The 18,757-nt window shown below is 40.7% G+C and overlaps 1 protein-coding gene across 3 annotated transcripts in view; it reads left to right on the top strand.

Annotated features, from left to right (window-relative positions):
• pds5a (PDS5 cohesin associated factor A) overlaps positions 1-18,757 on the top strand; it is a 26,237-nt gene extending 7,480 nt beyond the window's left edge. For all 3 annotated transcript variants that reach the window (XM_080463303.1, XM_080463302.1, XM_080463301.1), the window contains exons 3-33: positions 4,244-4,447; positions 5,567-5,653; positions 5,974-6,071; positions 6,318-6,444; positions 6,845-6,925; positions 7,101-7,241; positions 8,227-8,342; positions 8,959-9,053; positions 9,181-9,326; positions 9,486-9,637; positions 10,313-10,426; positions 10,663-10,744; positions 10,842-10,890; positions 11,001-11,140; positions 12,239-12,354; positions 12,903-13,008; positions 13,181-13,341; positions 13,588-13,711; positions 13,876-14,034; positions 14,189-14,257; positions 14,360-14,496; positions 14,890-15,013; positions 15,319-15,523; positions 15,725-15,839; positions 16,060-16,192; positions 16,344-16,463; positions 16,709-16,771; positions 16,962-17,110; positions 17,210-17,297; positions 17,378-17,634; positions 17,843-18,757. In XM_080463303.1, the coding sequence (XP_080319429.1) occupies positions 4,244-4,447; positions 5,567-5,653; positions 5,974-6,071; positions 6,318-6,444; positions 6,845-6,925; positions 7,101-7,241; positions 8,227-8,342; positions 8,959-9,053; positions 9,181-9,326; positions 9,486-9,637; positions 10,313-10,426; positions 10,663-10,744; positions 10,842-10,890; positions 11,001-11,140; positions 12,239-12,354; positions 12,903-13,008; positions 13,181-13,341; positions 13,588-13,711; positions 13,876-14,034; positions 14,189-14,257; positions 14,360-14,496; positions 14,890-15,013; positions 15,319-15,523; positions 15,725-15,839; positions 16,060-16,192; positions 16,344-16,463; positions 16,709-16,771; positions 16,962-17,110; positions 17,210-17,297; positions 17,378-17,634; positions 17,843-17,846 (3,762 nt within the window). In that variant the 3' untranslated portion in view covers positions 17,847-18,757. The remainder of the gene's footprint in view (positions 1-4,243; positions 4,448-5,566; positions 5,654-5,973; positions 6,072-6,317; positions 6,445-6,844; positions 6,926-7,100; positions 7,242-8,226; positions 8,343-8,958; positions 9,054-9,180; positions 9,327-9,485; positions 9,638-10,312; positions 10,427-10,662; positions 10,745-10,841; positions 10,891-11,000; positions 11,141-12,238; positions 12,355-12,902; positions 13,009-13,180; positions 13,342-13,587; positions 13,712-13,875; positions 14,035-14,188; positions 14,258-14,359; positions 14,497-14,889; positions 15,014-15,318; positions 15,524-15,724; positions 15,840-16,059; positions 16,193-16,343; positions 16,464-16,708; positions 16,772-16,961; positions 17,111-17,209; positions 17,298-17,377; positions 17,635-17,842) is intronic.

The raw sequence follows: 18,757 nt of genomic DNA, 5'->3' as shown, positions 1-18,757 counted from the left end.
ACAGGCTCCAGTCGAGTTGCAGGACCATAGACCTATATAACTCGGGGTTATATAGAATGCTATAAGCAGGAGTCAACTTCAAAAAATTTTATGTGCTCTGTCTTCTGCATTTTTGGTGTATTGGGTGAGTCACAGCGCCCCTAAAGGCCTGGCATATGTACTACATGCCCTGAGGCCTTGTGTTGAGCCATGGTCATAGTGACGTGTGGACGGAATATTTTTTGGAGAACCCCAGGGAGAAAATAGATTGTTTCGGCTCATGTGGCTGTGGCCTTAATCTGTGAGCTGCAAAACTGTCAATCTGTTGTTGCTGTTTGTTATAACCATACCTTAGAAAATAAAACAAACATGTATACCATAATTCATTATTCCTGTTACAATACGTCTTTTTAACAGTCAGTCAGACTACACAAAATAAAACTTTGATCTTGTACTTGCATTTTATTACAGCGGTTGTGAATTCCTGGTGCGGTGGTTGTTAACTTTTAGTTCTCTCTCATTAATGATTGATATGTTTAGCAGGATTTTTTTTTTCCCCACCAATCGGCATGTAAGAAAAAATCTCAAATCGTCTGATTATTGAAGTGGATTATTTGGTTTTGATTGGCTGGGTTTATCCTCCATAGTTGGGAAATTTGACTTTCTAGCCTCTGACAGTTTGAAGTAAATACAAATATACTCGCAACACCAGATAAGTGACAAAGGTTAAACACAACTGTTTGTTCACTCATTTGGAAATATAATGGGTCACAGAATCCATGTCTTGACAATATTTTCATCAGCACTGTTCACCTACTGTTTTTAGTTAGTAAAGAAAAGCACGCTGTACAGCAGGGGTGGCCAATTGTATTTTTCAGTGAGTACACACAAAGAAAACTCAGACTGCTGTGGATCACCAGTCTTTAAATTATGGCCAATTCTATTAAATATCAATTTAACAGAAAGTGATGTTTTTAATATCCTTCAGAGTGACTTCGGCGGGCTTACATTTTTCTGATGTCGTGCTAAAGACTACATACTTCATGATTCTTTTATCTCTGTGTTCCATTTCTTGGCAACAGAAAATGAAGAGTTTTATGTAGTTAGCCAGAAGCCAGGGCATGTTGCATACAGTTGTCTTTGTAAGGACTGTAAAATGTTCCCTACAGCTGAGGAAATTAAACTCAACTGATCCTCTTTAAAGCTTCAGTTTTAAACTTAAGTTTCATATTCATCAACTAAAATGCTCCTTCCTATTTGAAAGGAAGAAGAAAGTACTAAAGACTCAGTTTTAGTTCTACTAGTTTAATTGCGTTACTGTTTTGGACTGAACCAAATTGACTGGTTCCATGTCATTTGACTCACAGCTCAACTGAGTGAAAACTTGGTCACCCCCCCCCCCCCCCCCTTTTTTTTTTTTTCTTTTTTTTTTTACTGAACCAAGGTGGTTTCTTTCTGTAAAGGTATTTTCTCTCTTTGCATGCCTCTGTGGGTTTTCTCCATATAGTTTAGACATAGTTTTTGAATTGACTGGCTTGGTGTTCGTGTTGTTTACTTATCTCAACAACCAGTCGGGCTGCTTTTACTGTATATCAGATGGAAATGGCTCCAGCTCCCAAACAGTCTAAACAAGATAGTGATTTTGAGTTTGGATGGACATTTGTTTTGTTTTTTGTTTGTTTTTTGCTTGAATTGTTAAATAGTGTGAATGATAGTTATCTGAATGTTTAAACTTGGAACAGGCTTGTTTGTGTTATGTAAAAAGTTCAACGGTGGGATTTTTGTTGGTTATTAAAGCTTCATATTCTGCTTTGATGATGAGAAATGAACAAAGTACAAAAGAGCTCTTCAAGTTTGACATGTAATGCAAAGCTGGAAATCTTTCTTTCTTATCCCTCGCTGTGATTATTCAGAATACTGGTTTTAATGATACATTATTACCAGGAATCCACTGATTGGCCCGCGGCTGAATTTACAAATGACATTGACATTTTTTTTGTGGTATGAGTTGAGTCATATTTTGTCCTATTACAGAGTGTACTTTAGCTGGATCCCCATGCCTCCACCATGCTGCTAAAATTAATGAACGGCTGCATGCTGAGCCGTGTTTTCATGATTCAAACAGACTGCCACCTGTTTCGCTTAAACAAAGGTAGAAGGATAAATGTTTGTGACTTCACTTTTGGGCATTTAGTATTTCTTTGGAATTTCACAGATGATTGCAGCTGTTTGCATGACTTACACAGGGAGCTTGTTGTCAGACTTTTAGTTCATGTGGACTGTTGGACTGTTCTTGCAGCTATTTGAAACACACATCGCTCAAACCCGGAGAGTGAGCTAAAAATGTATCCAAAAGCAGACCAGTAAATGTAGGTTGCTTAGATTCGCGCTCACGCTGCAGCTCGACAGGCCCACACACTCGTCTGTGTGTGGAGAGCCTCACTCTGCTGCTTTGTGTGTGTGTGTGTGTGTGTGTGTGTGTGTGTGTGTGTGTGTGTGTGTGTGTGTGTGTGTGTGTGTGTGTGTGTGTGTGTGTGTGTGTGTGTGTGTGTGTGTGTGTGTGTGTGCGTGCGTGCGTGCGTGCGTGCGTGCGTGCGTGCGTGCGTGCGTGCGTGCGTGCGTGCGTGCGTGCGTGCGTGCGTGCGTGCGTGCGTGCGTGCGTGCGTGCGTGCGTGCGTGCGTGCGTGTGTGTTGTTCTGCAGCAGTCTGTTGGAGCTGTGGGCCCATCCCCCACCCCGGCTGGTTATGAGCAGGTCTCCTGCTCTGCTTCAACTCAACACACACACACACACAGAAAGGGAGGAAGCAGCCGCTTAAAGGCATACCGTGCTCATGTTTGTCCATAAGGACCGAGTCTGTTTCAACTGACTCGAAGGGCTGGTGTGAATACAACCTCTGGAGACACCAGTAACTGTTATTACCAAGTAAATAAAGCTTTGTAGTAAAGCTGTAAGTGATATTTCCTGTTGTTCTTCTTTGTGTTGGTTTAAGCAACAACAGAAAAAAGTCATTTTCAAATCATGACTGGAAATCCAGGTCTTAACTTGAAGAGCCCTTTCATTTCAACCAAGTGACTGTGTGAAAACCACTTAACTGTAAAGCAGAAATAAATATACTCAAGTCAGTTCTGTTTAGTTGCTCAACAGTGTTGCCATTCTCATAATCTCAATATTTCTTTTTAATTAATTGGCTGCGTGACTGAAAAATTCTCTCTATCAAAAATATTGCTTTCTTCTGTTGTTGTTTTTTTTGTTTTGTTTTTTCATTTGCACGTGATACTAACTCAAATTAGTTGTGACAGATAAAAACGTGAATGTGAATTTAAGCTTTCTGAATTATGAGACATGTTGATTTGTGTTTCCTAAAACTTTAAACCCACAGAGATAATTTATCAAATGGTATAATACTTGGATAGGTAATTTAATTGTTGTTTGTTTCTTCTGTTATTGTCACCATAGCTATTAGAGTTTACTTGTTAGTTTTAAACCATGTGCGTTTTTAGGGTTCAAAAGCAATTTCCCAATTTCCACGTGTGGGTCCCTTTTGAAGCTTTGTGTGGTTTCATATAGAGGACAGATTTGGTTGTGAGGTGGCATGTTTCTGCCTGGACCTGCCTCTGGATTGTTTTTATTTGTGCTTTCTGTGTGGGTTGAGCCTCATCATTTTACAGAGAAATGTATTCAGATTGGATGAATGGGAATCGGTAATTGTACATGTCAAAACTACAACCTCCTCTTTAAATGTTTTTTTAAAGAGTTCATGGCATTTTGACAAGGTAAGAACTAAATAATGCTTCTTCTGTTTGGAAAGACACTTCCACATGGAGATGGGTTTATTTGTACTTTTCTTTTTTGAATAAATCTATTTTAATTTTATTTTTATTATAAGAGAGGCTTCCATTCTACACAAAGTTGGCATTTTTAGAGAGAAAAACAACATTTTTCAGAAACCAGCAGACGGAATGTAGAAATCTCCAGCTTTACGGAGGAAACACGGACGTGCACTAACCTTTCAAATCAATATATCTTCTCTGTTTTTTTTTTCATTGCAGCTCCACTATAGGCCTGGTCTAAACACAGCACGGGCTTTATTAATGCAGGTTTATGTGTACAGAAAAAGTTTTTGTAAATAGATATGTTTTTGTCTACATGGGATCAGACAATTTTCTGTTGTAAACATTCAACTGACAAAATATCTAGTTGTAATTTTGACTCATTGAAGTGATCACCATGTCTCCTTTTGCTACTGTGGCTCTGTCTCACAGATGGTGGTGAAGACCTACATGGACATGGATCAAGACTCCGAGGAGGAGAAGCAGCAGTATCTGGGTCTGGCTCTCCACCTCGCCTCAGAGTTCTTCCTAAGGAACCCCAACAAAGATGTGCGGTTACTGGTGGCCTGCTGTCTGGCCGACATCTTCAGGATCTACGCTCCCGAGGCCCCTTACACCTCCCATGACAAGCTCAAGGTCAGAAAGTCACCCTGAAGCTCGCACTACCCTGGAGGGAACGCTCCGAGACAATCCAGAACATTTCTGATTACAAAAGCTCACATTTAACCCGAGTTACATCTATTTTTTTTTTTTATTATTATTATTACTGTTTGAATTTGTATCCCACTGTAGAGACTAGTTTTTATTTGTCTTTCAAATAGCTTCAGCAGATATTTAACTGTGTCCTCAATCTTCATCTTATCAGCCTTCACTTCATCATCTGATCTCATCAGCTAATTCCCCTAAAGTTTGCAAAAGCGAGACTTTTATCATTGTAATATCAGACATGGCTCAAAGTAAATAAAGTTACTCTACCAGAATCCACACGGGAAAAATGATGAATTCAGGACCCAGTTTTAGTTGTTGATGTTCACCTCTAATACGTCGTCAATACCTCTCTGAAGAAAATTTGTCATTACACTCATGCAAACACTTATTTCGAACATTTCAAATTTTGCGGAACATCCCCTGGTTTGTTGACGTCTTAGCGGTCACGGAAACTCCCAAAAATTCCAGAGGCGTTGTGTCACAAGATCCCGTTTGGGCACTTGATCTTGCAAGATTTTGATCCGCACTGGAAAAATGATTAATGATCAGTTTCACAACATTTAGGACTATTCTCGTGGCTTGAGGACTCTTTCTTTGACAAAGTCTGGCTTTTCGGAGGCTGAATCCGTCAAATGTTGATATTTTGGCTGGAGCTGCCGCGACGCCATCTTTGATATCCCAGAAAGCCATGCAGCAGGTTTCAGAAGATGACGTCACTCAGTGAAACATAAACACAGTTTGATGGATACAAATTCTGGTTTGTTTGGAAACATATTGACTTTGGTGTGATCGATTTAGGCTACTATGGGTTAGAATTTTGTTGACGTGAGTGGTAATTATCTTGTTTTCATGTATTAGTGTATTCTCTGTGCAGATGTGATGGGTTTTATGGGAAGTATGTTTTAAAAGGTTTTACAAATTGATGAATTTGCACTTTTACTGTGTTTAGCCTATTTTTCTTAAAAACTCGGAGGACATTCATGGAGTCATGTAGACTACCTGAAGTGTTGCCACATGCTCATGGTCTTTTTCTCATCTTTCTTTCAGGACATCTTCCTTTTCATTACAAGACAATTAAAGGGACTTGAAGACACCAAGAGTCCTCAGTTCAACCGATACTTTTACCTTCTGGAGGTAATGTGCTCACGGGGTACAAACCAAGGGAGGAAAGCAGGGAGAACTACTTATTTTGAGTGTTGAAATCTTTTGATTTATTTACTTAATTAAAGTCAACTTTCAGCTATAAAAATGTAAACATTTGATAAAGGCTCTGGTTTTAATGATTTTGCCACATTTGGTGAACCTTTAAGGTTGTGAACGGGCACTTGACCGAAATCAGTCAGAAGAATGAATCCATTATAATGTCTTGTATTTATGGTTTGAAGTTCCAGGGGAATATTTAACGAATGCTATAGAGATAAATGGACACGTTTGAGAATCTTGTGCTTCTGCAGAACCTGGCCTGGGTGAAATCGTACAACATTTGCTTTGAGCTGGAGGACTGCAATGAGATCTTCATCCAGCTTTTCAAAACACTCTTCTCAGTCATCAAGTAAGATGTTTTTTATTTTTGTATCTACAGAATATTGTTTTAATGATCAAACAATCTTCTTGGGCCAAACAAATTCACTTGACATGTAAAGATCATTTTCAACAATCTAATTCTGTAAGGTGTAAAAAAAAAAAAAAAAAAGGTTATGAAAACTGCTTATATTGCCATTTGCTGTTTTTCACTTTACCTTCAACCTCATCACATTAGGGTTTAAATGTCCATGTCTGCGTCTCTCTTGCCTGACAGTAACAGCCATAACCAGAAGGTACAGATGCACATGATGGATCTGATGAGTTCTATCATCATGGAAGGAGACGGAGTCACACAAGAGCTGTTGGACACAATCCTCATCAACCTCATCCCTGCACACAAGGCAAGACAACAACACACTGAAATCTCTGATTCCTATTGGTGCCATTTGATAACACTTTATACTTACTGTATGAAAAGTGCTCTATAATTGAAGGTTGATTTCCATCTGGAATAATATGAATGTTTTACATCACCATTTATTTTTTGCTACCAGTGGAATAATGTTTCATTTAATTTTTTTTCTCTCTTGGCACTATTAAATGGACAAACAAAATTGAGCAATATTCACAGCAAGAGGACCCATCCTGTACTACTCTAAGCAACGTGCCAACACTGACTAAGAAACACAACAGCCTAATAATAAACTTTGTGTTGTTTCTAAGTACCGTCCAGTTCTGATATCAGTGAATGCTAAAGTAAAATAATTAGTGTATGTAATCAGTCAGTTCTTTACCTTCCAGAATCTGAACAAGCAAGCGTACGATCTTGCTAAAACTCTGCTGAAGAGGACCGTGCAGACTATTGAGACATGCATTGCAAACGTAAGTTCTTTTTATTCCAGATTGTTGAGCATATACCGTCTACTCAACTTTCCACTGTATTTTAATTTCACTTGTGCGCACTTTTGGATTCTATCAGTGTAAATGTCGACTGTGTGGGCTTATCTTCGTTTTTTTATGATTTCTTTTTTTTCTCCTTTCTTTTTTCTTTCCCCAGTTCTTCAATCAGGTTTTAGTGATGGGCAAGTCATCAGTTTCGGACCTATCTGAGCACGTCTTTGACCTCATCCAGGAACTGTTTGCCATCGACCCAATGCTGCTTACATCTGTTATGCCACAGCTGGAGTTCAAACTGAAGGTCAGCGCAACACATTCAAGTTTCTCTCTCAAAGAATAAACAACAGGCCTCACCTCAGACAAGACACAAACTTAATTCTGTGAATTTATTAACTTGGTAGAATTGTCATTTATTGGCTCATCTAACTAATGCTCAGGTGATAGCATAGAGTGTAGCTACATAATATTTGGAAAAAGAGTTGTATAAAGCCTTTCATGGCTCCACAGAGACTCGTGCAAAACTTAATTCACCTCAAGCCATGTCCGTTGAGTCAAACTTGGCAGGAGACAAGAATGAAATCAAAGAAAAATAAAGAGCTTACCAGACTTCTGTTGCCCACTCATATCTGCTTTAGGTGAACAACAGAGGCTGGTTGCTATTACACACTGAATTTCCCACTCAGACTGCCTGCAGCCTTTTCATTGTGGTTCGTACAGGTGCCAGATATTCACAAAGCAGAGCAATGCATGCCGAGGAAGAACATAGAATTATTTTTATCCTTTCGCATGTTTAGATCTCCGAAAGTGTTGCATTAGAGCTGTGAATCACATTGCTGAAGTTTTCCAATAACCATGTTGATATTTTTGCTGGAAATCCTCCTGCTTATTCAAGTGCCTCATAAATCGCTGCAGCAAAATGGTCTTTTATTGTCATATTTAAATAGTAACTTTAGTTTGTTTTGTTTTTTTACTGTGTTTTGTTTTGTTTTTTTAATTGGCAATGGCAGTTCTCTGCTACAATATAGATACCAATAAACCAAAAGTATCTGGTAGGTTTAAAGGATCCAGAGAATAAAGCCACCCAACGACTGAAAATGGAAGAAAACAATAAGGCCAGCATATAAAATAGTTGTCAGAATTCCATTTTTGCTGTTTATGGGAAATTAGAGCATTTTGACATGAACAACGTTGTCACATGATTATATTTCCATACGGTCATAAGTTCAGCAATGACTGACAGGGCCAACCTTTTTTTTTTTTTTTAAATGTGTGTTTTGTGTTCAAAGAGCAACGATGGCGAGGAGCGTCTGGCTGTGGTGCGGTTGTTAGCGAAGTTGTTCGGGGCTAAAGACTCAGAGCTGGCTTCACAGAACAGACCGCTGTGGCAGTGCTTCTTGGGACGGTCAGTGACACAAACACAGACATGATGCAGCTACTCCTGTTCAGACGCGACAGACTATTGGACAAGCCACATTAGACGACGTCAGTGATGTAATTCAGTTGGTATGAAATACTAAACAGAAAAGTTGGTTTAGTGACGACATAAATATTTTGAGGCTTAGTCAAGTTGCAACAGTATTACTGTGTGGTAAAGTTCTTACAGAGATGACTTGCTGAAAGACATCTTTTACTCAGGTTCAGAAATAAATTATGATTTAGCAGAGGTGCCAGAATGCTAATTAATTATTAATTGATTATGTTACTACCAAAGTTTACAATATTCCATATTGTGTGTTTTTAGATTTGCGCGTGTGTAATATTGTGCGCTAAAAGCACAGGATTTGAATCAGTACTTCAATCAGGTAGTGAATGTGAGCACATTTAGACAGCACAATAGTGGAGGGGAATTTTGTGCAAATGGGAAATGTCTGTATTCATTCTCAGTTCTATCTGCTAAGTTTCATTCAGACTTTAAACTTGTTTTTATTGAATCAGGTGCTTGATTATTTATCCGGTTTCTTTGAAATTGATGCTTATTTCAGTTGAATTGACAGTATGTAACTATTGTACCTCTCTAGGTTCAATGACATCCACGTACCAGTCAGACTAGAGTGTGTAAAGTTTGCCAGTCACTGCCTCATGAACCACCCAGACCTGGCAAAGGACCTCACAGGTGAGCTTTATCGTGTGTTCGTGGGGTTTGTCTTCATTTCCTTTTGAATGTCACCAGTTGTTTGTTTGTTTTTTAATACTGTGCTCTTAACAGATTGCGTGTGCATGTGTTTTTTCTGCATATTCAGAGTATTTGAAGGTGCGTTCCCATGACCCAGAGGAAGCCATCCGTCACGATGTCATTGTCACCATCATCAATGCTGGAAGGAAGGACCTGAACTTGGTCAATGATCAGCTGTTGGGCTTCGTACGGGAGAGGACCCTGGACAAGAGGGTGAGTCAGATATATGCAAAACCTATGGTGTCATGTTCAAGTTTGTCATGATGCTAAAACTTTCATTAATAATTTTCTTCAAAAAACAAACAAAACAGTATTGATACTTTGATTTAGTTTAGCATTTTTTAACTGCTTCCTTTTCCCCTCCTGCTGCAGTGGCGTGTGCGTAAGGAGGCCATGATGGGCCTGGCTCAGCTTTATAAGAAATACTGTCTGCACCATGAGGCTGGAAAGGAGTCCGCCCAGAAGATCAGCTGGATCAAAGACAAGCTGCTGCACATTTACTATCAGAACAGCATCGATGACAAGTAAGCGCACAGCCCCGGATTGATCTGATATTTATCAATCCAGTAAGGGTATTGATTTATGAATGTCAGAAATTATACTTTATGAAATCGGTTAATTGTGTTGATTTTGACAGTAGGAGCAGAGCGCTGTAGGCAGTTTACAGAGTTATCTTTTTCAGAAAAGGCAAACGGTCTTAATTCAATTCAAATTCTTTTATTCATTGTTTTTATTTGCCGTATCGCAGTAAGAGAATGAACAGACTATTTGATGTAGCTTTGTACACATTTTCAATAATTTGCCAACGGAAATATCTCCTGCAGGGTTCTTTAGTACAAATTCAGTCAGGCTAAATGTTAAGAGTGAGGCAAAAGATTGACACACAGCAAACAGGAAAATAATTTAGAGAAACACAAATGGATGTAATAAATGACACGTTTGATTCAGTTTGAATTTACATCACAAAAAGTGTTGAGAAGCCACGTTCAAAGCTCTGTTGTAGAGCATTCAGCATAAAACCTTAAAAAAACCACAGTGCAAGTTGCAGTGACATTCAGTTGCATCTGCTGTAAAAATATGCAACAAACAGACTCTACTAAGTCAAAGTCGACTTTTTGTTTCAAAGTATAAAATGCATTTTCTGTTGTATGAGTCTGTGTTTTATAATAATTAGTTAAAACAATCTGTTTCCTCTGCAGGTTGTTAGTAGAGAAAATATTTGCTCAGTACATGGTTCCTCACAGCCTTGACACAGAAGAGAAGATGAAGTGTCTGTACTACCTTTATGCCTGCCTGGACACAAATGCTGTCAAGTAAGTGGCCCTGCAACATGAGTAGCGCTCAGTAAAGATACTGAGGTGTGTGTTGGCGATAAACTCACATTTTGCAGAATTGTGCAAACACGTGCCTGTATCTTTGCACAACGTGAAATGAAACCACACACTCGGGTGTCAATAACTACTGTACATGGACAGGGATATTTATTGATCGGCTCTGTCTTTCCACCACCTCTAATCCAGTTCTTTGTGTAATTGATCTGTGCTTTCAGGGCCCTGAATGAGATGTGGAAATGTCAGAACATGCTCAGAAGCCTTGTCAAAGAGCTGCTCGACCTCCACAAGCTGCCAGTGGTGTGTTAACATACCAGTGATCCCCCGTCTTTTACAAAATAGCACAGATTTGATTGTTTTAATGAATCTCTGAACAAATCTTTCTATTCCCTGGTAGTCTGAGGCCAATAATACAGCGATGTTTGGGAAGTTGATGAGTATTGCCAGTACGTTGGAATCACTTTTTATAGCATTGCATTATTCAGATTCTTATAAAATGTGTCATACTTAATTATGTACCCAACGTTCTCCATTTGACAGTCTAATGTATTTCCAGAAAACCTACCAGATGCTGGAAAGGCTCAAGACTTCATGAAGAAGTTCAACCAGGTTCTGGGCGAGGACGAGAAGCTGCGAGTCCAACTGGAGATGCTCATCAGCCCGACTTGTTCCTGCAAACAAGCCGAGATCTGTGTGGTAAGAGCAGGACAAACTTGCTAATTCTCTTTGCTCTAGCGGTCAGGAGCAATCAGCCCAGCAGCCTTAATACGTTATTTTTAACACAATGATGTAACCGGTTGAACAAAACAAAAGACTCATTGCTGTCAGTTTTTCAGCCAGTTTTCTACCTTTAGCCGTCATGAATCACTGGAATGAAATTATGAATCCAGTCTGAAGTTGGTTACCTAAAACAAATGCTGTTCAGATTGTCATTTTGTTGCAGTGAATTGGACCATAAACAATCCGTTTACATGATTTAACTTTAATCAGATCTACATTTAAACACTTCTGTCTGCTTAGATTGGACCCATTGGAATGAAATGACAATCAGATCAGGAGTGTTTGATCCAATCAGTCTTATCTAAGCATTACATGTGATTCCACTGTCGGAGCTTTATGTGCATGCACAACACCATGTGATCCAGCATGTCCAGTGTTTTGGGGAAGGGAAAGAGAGTGACACTATACAACTGGTCGATGCGCTTACACGTGTGTAAAGATTTTATAATTGATTGAAAGGCTCAGTGTATGTAAAGTTTGCAATACTGATTTGTTTAGCCAAGTCCAAGAGAAGGTCTGGAGCTAACAAATGTTTTATACTGGCAGGCGTCCGGGTAAAGTAGGATGTGGGCTCAAGTGTGCATGTCACAAACCACAAACGGCCAGTGTCACAGTGCAGACTATTATGGGACTGATTGGATGATGTTCATGATGCATATAAACCTCCACATCAATCAAACAATTGCATTCACTGTTCATAACCTTCTCTCTCCACTGGAAAGAATTCAATCTGGTTGACATGAAGTGATTGTGTAACTGCAGCACCTGTGATAGTCACATTTTGCATGTTTTTGGCATTTATAGTGGGCAACGTCAGGAATTTTATTGAATCAGCATTTAATCCAGTTACTCATGGCCCATGTAACATTGTGGGGTTTCTTTCCTAAAAATTGATGAAGGGGCTTTTAGAGGCAACATTGATGTGTGTTTTGTTTGTAACTGTGGATGCAAATGTATAACAGTTAATCTAGAAATGTGTGTGTGATAAAGATATACTGTTTATAATGTGTGCAGAGGGAGATTACGCGAAAGTTGACATTCCCCAAACAGCCCACAAACCCTTTCCTGGAGATGGTGAAGTTCCTGTTGGAGCGCATCGCTCCTGTACACATCGACTCAGAGGCCATCAGGTCAGTAACATTTAGCATGTCACCTACTAGGTTCTATTCCTAAAATAAACCAAATGTGTTGCTTCACAAATAGGCATAAAATCTCCACTAAAATATATTTCAGTCAGTTTTATTGAAGAATGGAATTTGTGAGTGAACACTGTTTGATTAATGTATTTTTGTACAGGTCACCAAGACTGAGGAAGTCATGAAACAGACCAGCAGCATGTTTTCACAATGTCCCTCACAGAGTGCTCCAAGTATTATCAGTGTGTTTCCATCATTGTGTAACACTGTTTCAGTATCAGGCTTTCCTAATTCAGTGAGACGCCTAGTGGCAGAGAGGTGTAACTGCTGGCCTCAGTCAGGGCACAGCTTTAACCCTTTCTGCTTTATGGAAAAACACAAGAGAAGAAACACACTCCATAATGTTGAGTACTCGCTGCATTCGCTGTCTCTGACTCTGCTTAGTGCTTACATCTGCTATGTTTCAAAGTGTCAGGAAATGCTCCAAACAAAGGGCTTCGCATAAGAAAAATAAAAATGTGCTTCTCACTGTTTTGCTTCAGTGCTCTGGTGAAATTGCTGAATAAGTCGATTGAGGGCACAGCTGACGATGATGAAGAGGGAGTTACACCTGATACAGCCATTCGCTCGGGACTGGAGCTTCTCAAGGTACACAACTTAAACTGAATATACTAAAATAAACAGTAGGTGCTTGGGAAAATGTAAAATATGTAATCTGTAGTACACAAGGAAAGAAAAATAATAATGTGACCTTTGAAGGCTGTGTTAAACTGTCAGGAATTGGTGATGCATTAACCGACCCTTCCTGTTGTGTTCGCAGGTCTTGTCTTTCACTCACCCGACAGCTTTCCACTCAGCAGAGACCTACGAATCTCTTCTACAATGTCTGAAGATGGAGGACGACAAAGTAGCAGAGGCAGCGATACAGATCTTCAGAAACACTGGGCAGAAGATTGAGACAGAGTTACAACAGATCAGATCGTAAGACACAAATGAAGCGTTGAAGAAAATGTTTATGTTTGTATGTGAATCATGAACTCAAACAGACTTTTTCGAGATGTTGTGAAGTCTCACAGATCATTTCTGAGCTTTGTGTTTCGATACAAGATCCAGTATCATTTTATATTGACGTTAGGCCTTCCAGAAGGACAAGGCCTAACCCTAAATGAAAGAGTTTGTGCTCCATTATTTTTTTTCCAAAATTGCCTCTTCTCATGTATCCTCCAGGACTCTTATTCCCATCCTGCATCAGAAAGCCAAGCGGGGTACTCCGCACCAGGCCAAGCAGGCGGTCCACTGTATCCACGCCATCTTCAACAATAAAGAAGTGCAGCTGGCGCAGATTTTTGAGGTAGAGATCCTTTTAAGATTCAACACTCACAAGAAAGTGTCCAGTAATACAAACAGAAGTGCCTAAATATGACAAAATCCACCTGAGCTTTGTTTTTCATGTTTTTCTTTTTTTTACTCTTGATGTCATCTCTTCATGAACACTGTTTCCTCCACCATCCGCAGCCTCTCTCACGCAGTCTTAATGCTGATGTACCAGAGCAACTCATCACTCCGCTTGTGTCTCTGGGCCACATCTCCATGCTGGCTCCAGATCAGTTTGCTTCACCAATGAAATCCATCGTCGCTAACTTCATCGTCAAAGACCTGCTCATGAACGACAGAGTAAGTCCAGATCAAAACGGGCACTGACGTAGACAGCTTTTATAAAACTATCAATACACAACAAGTTTTATATTTTCAGAACAGCTCTACAAGAACATAGAAATATCCATGCATATATTTGGGAAAACTCTTAATTGTTCTTCCCTGTTTCCAGTCTGTGGGAAACAAAAATGGGAAGCTGTGGACCACCGATGAGGAAGTCTCACCTGAGGTTCTAGCTAAGGTGAATACAGCGTTGATTTTACATTCAGCACCGTCTCATGCAGGCTTTTCTGTTGTAGTAACTCAAGGACGCTGATAATCCGTGTTGCTTTTTGCCATCCAGGTTCAGGCCATTAAGCTCCTGGTGCGTTGGTTATTAGGAATGAAAAACAACCAATCCAAGTCTGCAAACTCCACCCTGCGCCTGCTGTCAGCCATGCTGGTCAGCGAGGGCGACCTGACGGAGCAGAAGAAGATCAGGTACTGCACAGGTTGAAATTCAGTCAGGGTGACCCCATACAAATCGTGTGAGTTCAAAAAATAGGACATTTTATTCTGATTAGTAACACTCCCCCCCCCCCCCCCCCCCCCTTTTTTTTTTTTTTAATGGTTTAAGAAGCAATTTTATTTTAGTTTAATGATGAAAGCCATCATAGCACAGATCTGTGAATACTGTTGATGAGGAAAAGTTAGAATCTAGTTTCAATTTAAATCCTTCTTTCCTAAACTTGAGCAATTGAATCGGGTCAACTGGACTCGGTCAACTTTCCCCATATCCAAGTGGCTTCATCACTTCATTCTGTTATCTTGACTAAGCTGGCTCGTCCTATTTGTTAAGCTTTGGCCACTTTTGTTTCTTCTTTCTCCTCACAGTAAATCAGACATGTCTCGTCTGAGGCTGGCTGCAGGTGGAGCCATTATGAAGCTGGCACAGGAGCCATGTTACCATGACATCATCACGCCGGAGCAGTTTCAGCTCTGTGGCCTCGTCATCAATGTCAGTTTCACCTTTGCATCACGTTTTAGAAGTTTTGTTCATATCTCACGTTTTACTGTGTGGCAGTAAGAAAGCTCGGCCTCATCAAAGAAGTGATCGAAAGGTGTCCTGTACGGCTTTCTGCTATTCTCACTGTTCGCACAGAGCCACCAGTATTAGAAGATATTAGCCTTAAAATACCTTAGGATGTACACATTTTACAGAGAAGTCATAATATGCCGATCAAAACGTTTTCTCCGTGGTGTCGGTGTGTTGATTTCCTTTGGTGTTGTTTCGGGTTAACTGGCTGTGTTTGTTGCGTACAGGACGAGTGCTACCAGGTCCGTCAGATCTTTGCGCAGAAGTTGCACTTGGCTCTGGTCAAACTGATGCTGCCTTTGGAGTATCTGGCCGTCTTCGCCCTGTGTGCCAAGGACCCAGTGAAGGAGCGCCGCGCCCACGCTCGACAGTGCCTCCTCAAAAACATCTCCGTCCGCAGAGAGTACATCAAACAGAACCCCCTCGCTCAGGGTGAGTTCTCCTGCTGGAGCTCTTCCTCGCTCACAAACGGCTGCTTTGGGCTTTCTAATGGTTGAAATGGAAGATCTCGGAACACCACAATTTGCTGAATTGTCCATGCTGGTTTCTGTTTGTAAACTGGAAACGTTGTAAGAAAGAAATAAAGCTTGAACCATACTAACAGACAATAAATCTTTTCTCTTTTCTCTTTAGAAAAACTTGTCTCGCTTCTTCCCGAGTACGTTGTCCCGTATATGGTCCACCTGCTGGCCCATGACCCAGACTTCACAAAACCACACGAGTATGAGCAGCTCAAAGACATCAAAGAGTGAGTGACGATACGCTCAGTTTGTTTTTGTTTTTTCATTCTAGTATGATATATGCTTAAGGCATGGAGCCAGATGTCCGCTGGTCACTTTTTGCTGGTGTATTAGTCAGGCAGCTTCTTTGCTCTGCACACTGCCACTGAGACCCCGTGTAGAATGAGATTATTAAAGAAGACGGGATGGATAGATGTTGACTATTACAGTGACATGCTGTGTGTGTAGGTGCCTTTGGTTCATGCTGGAAGTGCTGATGACCAAGAATGAGAACAACAGTCACGCTTTTCTGAGAAAGATGGTGGAGAACATCAAACAAACAAAGGATGCTCAGTGCCCTGATGATGCCAAGGCCAATGAGGTAAACAAATGAGTATTGACTCTGTATTTCAACTTTTATTTCCATATTAACTGTCTGCTGGTCCAAATGTATTTATAATATGAGTCATTTATGTTGCTGAGAAGAAAGTCAACAACTGACCCTAATGGTGCGTCTTATGTTGTGGTTACAGAAACTGTATATTGTCTGTGATGTTGCTCTCTTCGTCATCGCCAACAAAAGCACTGCCTGTCATCTGGATTGTCCAAAAGAGCCTGTACTACCCTCCAAGTTCTTCCTCGTACAGGACAAGGCAATACATGCGCACACACACACACACACACACACACACACACTTTCTGACCAAAGATGTTCCGGTAGTTTTCATTCTCGGACAATTAAAATAGTTGGAGATATAGTTTTACTTTCCTATTTTAATGGAAAAAAGACACCTGAAGAAAAACTCTCATTCATTCAGAAAAACAGTTTTTCCAAGTTGATATTGTGCTTTAAAGGTTGAGGCTCATTAGCGCTTGTCTCATTTGTTTCATTCAACAGGATTTCAAAAATGATAAAGAGTACCTAACAGCAGAGATGAGACAAATGCTGCTCACTGGGAAGGTAAACATCTATGAGATTTTAATTTCTTTGTAACTGGCAGCACTGGATCCCAGAATTCATCTGCAGTTGTCATTTTTGCTGTAAGAAAGTGTTTGTGTCAAAGGTTGCGTAATCACATCTTAAAGCTTGTCAGTATGAGCGGCAGATGTGGTGAGGTGCACAGCATCACTGCTTCTCTCTGGTTGTGTAGCCTAAAACCGCTCCAGTGTTGGGCGCTGTGAACAAGCCTCTGACCGTCCCCGGGAGGAGGATCTTCACCAAAACCACTGCAGCGTCAGACACCAGCAGTAACACCAGCACCAACTCCTCGCCACTCAGCTCAACAATCAACAAGAACAGGTAAACCACATACCCGGACGCGGTTGACACGGGGGCTCCGCTGCTGCACGGGGTCAGATAACCACGTCAACTTTGTGCCACTTCAAATGTGTCCCGTAGTAACATCACCGTGACCAGCGAGTCGACAGACAGCCAAGCGCAGGAAAACAATGAAAACCCAGTTATCAAGAACGACGAGGCGAAGAAGGTAAACGCCACACGCAACCACACATTTTCAGCCTCGCAATGTTTTTCTGATTTGAGCTTTTCCCTCTTCTCGTTTTTCAGGAGGAGCCGAGCCAGAACGCAACCACAGATGCAGAAGCATCAGCGGGCAAACGGCGTGGCCGGCCCCCTAAGATGACCGCCGCCGCTCCCGCAGCTGAAAAAGAGGTAGCGCCAGCACCGCCAGCAGGTGGAGGGAGAGGCCGAAAGAGAGCCGCCGACCCAAACTCCAACCCGTCGGCCGAGTCGATCAACCTCAAGATGTCGAAACAGCAGCAGCAGAAAGACGAGGGAACAAAGAGACAGATTGACTTACAGAGGTGAGCACGAGTTGAAGTGATCTGCCACACTGACTGCATGATGGAGTGGCAGGAAGTCTGGAGAGGAGACAGGTGGAGCTGTGGGGCCAGGGTCTGATTCTCTGTTAAAAAGGAAATCGGCATATACGTATATTTTTAATCCCAGCCCGTTGAGACTGTGGCTGTGCACATCAACTCATTCTGAGGACACACTTTGTTTTCCTTTCAGGTAAAGAGGAAACCAGTGAAGGTGAAATCAAGACTGTAGAGAACGGGCCAGACTCTTCCTCAAAAACCTTCCTAACCTTATGTACAAGCTCCTCTGACTCTTAAAGCTTTCCTGGATACATTATGGACCTTTCTTAAAACACACGTATACAAAGATACGAACACGCACACACACACATACACATACACACAGCACTGACATCCTAGAAGGTTTTAAACACCTTGTAGTCTCAAATTGAAGCTCATTGTATGTAGGTCTTACTCAGAATCATGTTATTTTTTTCCCCCTTTGTGTTTGTTGCTCTTTGCTTCTTTTGTGGAGCTGTTTTTAAGAGAAAAAAAAACAAAAACAGGATGGACATTTTACAAACGTTTTAATCTGATTATGATTGTTGCTTATTAAATCCCCTGGGGAAAAAACCAATCGTACTGTTTGTCTCCTGACCTCTTCCTCCTTGTGTCTTGTGTTGCACGATATTTTTTATTTTGATCGCTACAGTTTTAAAGTTACAATTTGTAAATACACCCGTGCAACTTTCAAGTTAAAACCTTTTCTTAACCTGATGAAACCTGCTGCAGATGGGAATATTGAACAAATATACCAGCACCAAAAAATGTTTTCTTTCTAACTTTGCCGTGTTTAGCGGCTCGAGCCATTCCCAATGGCGTCACGGGGGCCAAGTAGAAACTAACGGTGGCTTTTTTCACTTCCACCTGCAATGTGTTTAAGGGCCTTTTTTTTTTTTATTGACTTTCAGTGTGTAAATGACAAATGTAAGCCGTTAAATCTGCTCGACAGCGGTGAGGGGCTGAGCTGATCATGTTTTTACGTCACTTGTGAATGCATAGATGATGTTCCTACAAGTGTGTGTTCAGGTTTCTCTTCACCTTTTACAATTAAATGTTTTGTACTACT

This window comes from Lipophrys pholis (assembly GCF_963383615.2).
Source record: "Lipophrys pholis genome assembly, chromosome: 5".
NCBI classification, from domain to species: Eukaryota; Metazoa; Chordata; class Actinopteri; order Blenniiformes; family Blenniidae; genus Lipophrys; species Lipophrys pholis.
Note: the sequence above shows the minus strand (reverse complement) of the source record. Positions and strands in the feature narration are given on the sequence as shown.